Here is a 4,574-nt window from a genome sequence, read left to right as displayed (position 1 = left end):
TTAGCATCAACAATGTCCGCAGATATCATGATATTACCAAAAACTTCTCTAGTTTCATGCTCATAATAAGTTTTTACAAGACTGTTGCAGTTGTCCTCTTCTTACTTTCTATATTGTTTACTTAATTACTTGTTCATCACAAAAATATATTATCACATAAGAATGGATAAGTGATTAACTTGGGAGCTATATACTTTGAACATTTTTATTGGTAAGGATGGGAACTGAAAGTGAAAAATAGTAACAAGGGACTAAGAGATTATGCATTGTCAACTCAATACACTACATCATTAATGGAATTCAAGGCAAACACTAACCATCCATTGTACTGCTCCTAATACGTTTAGTCTTTTTCTATGTGAAACGTTATTCTTTCCACTTCTCTTCTGTTTTTGCCTCACTCTTCCTCATCTATCTCCCTTCTTTCCCCAATTTTCCTGCTGCAACTATTGCTGAAGTAAAACTCTATTCAGTTGCCCAAAATTTTTTGAACAATCACTAAATTCAGTTGCATACCAATTTCTCATGCACAAACCTGATGGTGTGTTTTGAGGGTTCTCTCTCTTTTTTCTTTTTCATTTTTTCCTCTTTTAATGTTACTAGTAAGGCAAAATCTGAAGTCAAAATACAGCAAAATGATGGATTACACAAGTTCTTGCATTTCTTTGTCGACCCTTATACTCTGGGAAGCATTACACTCTGATGCCATCTCTAACGCTGCACCAAAATTTGTACCATTTTACACCAAATTTTGCACCAAATCTTACACCAAACCAAAATTTTTCTCCAACTATTACACTAAAACTTACACCAAATGAACAGTGATTTATTATTTTATTCATTCTTTCGATTTTTGACAATGTATTTATTTATTTATTTATTTTATAACTATATAAATTACTAAATCATAACTTCGTTAAATTAACAAATATATTTATTACTAAATTATTAACGTGTTTTATATATTACGTTAAATTGACAAAAATAATTGATTATATTATTAATTTATGATAAATAATTACATTAAATTTACAAAAATAATAAACTTTACGTTAAATTAAACTTTAAACGTAAACTTTACGAATTAAACTTTATGTTAAATTAATAATTACGTTAATTATTATTGATTATATTACTAAAAATAATAAACTTTAATAATATAATTAATAGTGTAATTAATTATCATCATCATCATTATTATTATCATTATAGAACGAAAATGACACAAATACTCTTAATTATTATCTTGAAAAATGAAAAATAAGGGCAAAATGGACATTGCACCATTTGATGCAAAAAATGGTGTAATGAATATGGTGCAACACTATTCACTTTGCAAAATTGTGCAAAGTTTGGTGTTGCATTGGAGCAACTTTGCACCAAAAAATGGTGAAACCATTGGAGATGCCCTGAATAACTTATTATATGCGTGTTTATGAACCATCAAGATATCTAAATTCAGTTGCATATCAATTTCTCATGCACAAGCTTGACTGTGTTTTTTTTTTTTTCCCCCGCTTGTTACTTGTCAATTAAAACCTGAACTCAATACAAAATGATGTGATAGATAAGTTCTCGCATCTCTTTGTCTATCCTTATACTCTGGGCTCAGCATTATGCTGTGAACAATTTATTGGAGGTGCATTTATGGTTAGAGATGTTAGCTGAATGACGTGAATTATGGCTACATCGAAATCCAGCTTGTTTTCTTATAAACTGCTTGAGTTGTGTTTATGGGAACTCAAACTGAGTTGATATGTGATTGGAGGTTGTTTCATGACTGGACAGGAGAAAAGGCATGCAATCTGAGTAGTCATAATATAGGGTTCCGTAAAAAAAGTCCTCATGAAATCATGTACTCGTTTTTGCATTTACTAGTTAGTTTATGTTTTTTAGTGCTAAAATTGTTATGACACGACTTTTTGTCCTATAAAACAGGTTGCTAATATATTGGTGAAATTATGAGATGTAAAGTTTGTGATAGTAATAATCATAATGACCTTGAACAGTTTTATTCTGATACAAATTTTATTTTATTTGTAACACAGTTATGGATGAGGTTTGCATTTTTGTAAACTATAACGGAAGGTGGGACGAGAATAATAGATATGTTGACAATGAAACAAAGGAAGTATTGGTTCCTCTTGGAACGTCATATATTGGGCTTTTGGAGATATTATTTGGTGCATTAGATTTGGGGCCTTTGTCCCAAACAATACGAATGAAGTATATAGCTGAAGTTGGAAGCTCTCCCATCAAAATATTGTATGACCGTGATGTGTTTTTCTACTTGAACTTGAAAAAGAAAGATCATCAAATTGATAGCTACCCGATTTGTCTTGAGATTTTGAATGAGCCGATGAACGAGATTTTGCCACCATATTTAGAAGAAAATAACCACGTATCAGATGCAAACATTCTGTGTCCGCCATATGAGTTAAACCCTGATTCACCAGTAGGAGTGAATGACAGGAGACCCAATGTGGGCACTGAAGATGAGCTAAATGTTCTGAATGGTTATTCAAATGCGCAAGTTTTCACTGAAGAAAGATTCACTGAACGTCAAATGGAAACTTCAAATACCGATGATGGGCATAGAACAAATGAAGAGTTTGAATACGGTGTTAGAGATGTGATCACTGAGCTCTCACCCATTGCGCTGAAAGTGAAAAATATTTATTCAAATAAAAAGGTATTAAAGAAACATCTCAGCATGCTTGCAATCAGCAAGGACTTTCAGTTTAAGGTAAAGAGATCTACAACAAAATTACTGCACGTGGTTTGTATGGACTCCAGTTGCAAGTGGACAGTACGTGCTACGAAGCTTCAACAAAGCGATATGTTTGTTATAAAAAGATATGATGAAATCCACTCATGCTCACAGAATATTGTTCAAGGTGATCATCGCCAAGCTACTAGTTGGGTTGTAGGGGAATTATTGAAGAGAAAATACCAATTACCTTCCAGTTCAAATCTCAAACCTCATGATATTATTCAGGAAATGTGTCGAACTTATGGAGTGACAATACCTTACAGAAAAGCTTGGCGAGCAAGGGAACATGCATTGACAAGTTTGCGAGGCTCATATGAGGAAGCTTATAGCTCATTGGCAAAGCACCTATACATGTTGGACAAAAAGAATCCTGGATCACTCGTTGTCTTGGAGACGGAAGAAAATAATCGGTTCAAGTATGTCTACATTATTAAATTTGGTCATATTGATATTCATTATTTGATCATATTGATAATGATTAGTTTATTTTCTTTCATGTTAATGACTGCAGGTACTTCTTCATGTGCTTGGCTGCTTCCATTCAAGGTTGGCAGCATTGTCGACCTGTTATTGTTGTGGAGGGCAGCTTTTTGAAGTTTAAATATGGTGGGACGTTGTTCACTGCTTGTGCTAAGGATGCCAATGAACAAATTTTCCCTTTAGCTTTTGGGATTGGAGAGTCGGAGAATGATGCTGCTTGGGAATGGTTTTTTATCAAGTTGAAGGAAGCGATTGGAGATCGTGAAGAGTTGACTGTAATTTCAAACATGGATACAAGTATCAGTAGAGCCCTTAAAAAAGTTTATCCAAATGCTGATCATGGTGTTTGCACGAATCATCTGTTAAACAATATGCAACTAAAGTTTGGAGATATAGACAAAAATCAGTCTACTTCCTTTTACAATGCTTCCAAAGCATATCTTGTGGAGGAATTTGAATCTCACATGGCCAACCTTGATATTATGGACCCGTTTATCCGTAGATACCTTCAAGAAGTCGGATATGAAAAATGGGCTCGAGCTTTTTTTAGCGGCCGTCGGTATTCAATAATGACAACTGATATAGTTGAATCAATAAATCCAGTTGAGGTGCAAGCAAGGGATATGCCAATCACATGTTTGATCGAGTGGTTGAGGTCAATGGTGCAGAAATGGTTTTTTGAACGGCGTAGTGCAGCTAAATCCACATTCACAGCTCTTGCAACTGCAGCAGAGGATCAGTTGAAGCTGCAGAACGCATTGTCGTTATCAATGGAAGTAAGATACATTTTCCTTTATACTAAAGCAGTTGGCAATACTGGTTATGACCTGATACTTTTATACTTAAAATCCATGACAAATTCTATTTAACAGGTACACCGTACGGATGGCAATGTGTTTCGTGTTGTGGATCCAAAAATGCAGTCATTTGTCGTAAATTTGCAATCAAAGACTTGTACTTGTAGGGAGTTCCAAGTTGATCAAATACCATGTCCACATGCTTTGGCTGTGATAAATACGTGCAAACTAAGTGCGTACAACTACTGCTCTAGTTATTACACGAAGGAGGCCTTCTTTGCATCATATGCAGCGACAATTCATCCTCTGGGAAGCGAGTGCAGTTGGGTTGTTCCAGAAGAGGTCAAAAATAGAGTTGTTCTACCACCATTGTGGAGACGACGTTCTGATATTTCAAGAAGTCGAAAGACTGTTTTCAAAGGAGAGGAAACTAATTCGGTCACATGTTCAAGATGCAAGCATTATGGGCATAATCGAAGGACTTGCCCAAATTCAATACCGCTAAGCCCGGAAAATTCAGATGA

General features: G+C 34.7%; 1 protein-coding gene across 2 annotated transcripts in view; it reads left to right on the top strand.

Annotated features, from left to right (window-relative positions):
* The first annotated feature begins 2,028 nt into the window (after window positions 1-2,028).
* LOC111367273 overlaps window positions 2,029-4,574 on the top strand; it is a 3,389-nt gene continuing 843 nt past the window's right edge. Inside the window, exons 1-3 of one of the 2 annotated variants that reach the window (XM_022988064.1) lie at window positions 2,029-3,189; window positions 3,285-4,029; window positions 4,126-4,493. In XM_022988064.1, the coding sequence (XP_022843832.1) occupies window positions 2,051-3,189; window positions 3,285-4,029; window positions 4,126-4,493 (2,252 nt within the window). In that variant the 5' untranslated portion in view covers window positions 2,029-2,050. Of the gene's footprint in view, window positions 3,190-3,284; window positions 4,030-4,125; window positions 4,571-4,574 lie in introns of both variants that reach the window. The other variant, XM_022988055.1, reaches the window with a different exon arrangement.

This window comes from Olea europaea, chromosome 2, assembly GCF_002742605.1.
Source record: "Olea europaea var. sylvestris chromosome 2, O_europaea_v1, whole genome shotgun sequence".
Classification (NCBI taxonomy): domain Eukaryota; kingdom Viridiplantae; phylum Streptophyta; class Magnoliopsida; order Lamiales; family Oleaceae; genus Olea; species Olea europaea.
This window is presented reverse-complemented; position numbering and strand designations above follow the sequence as displayed.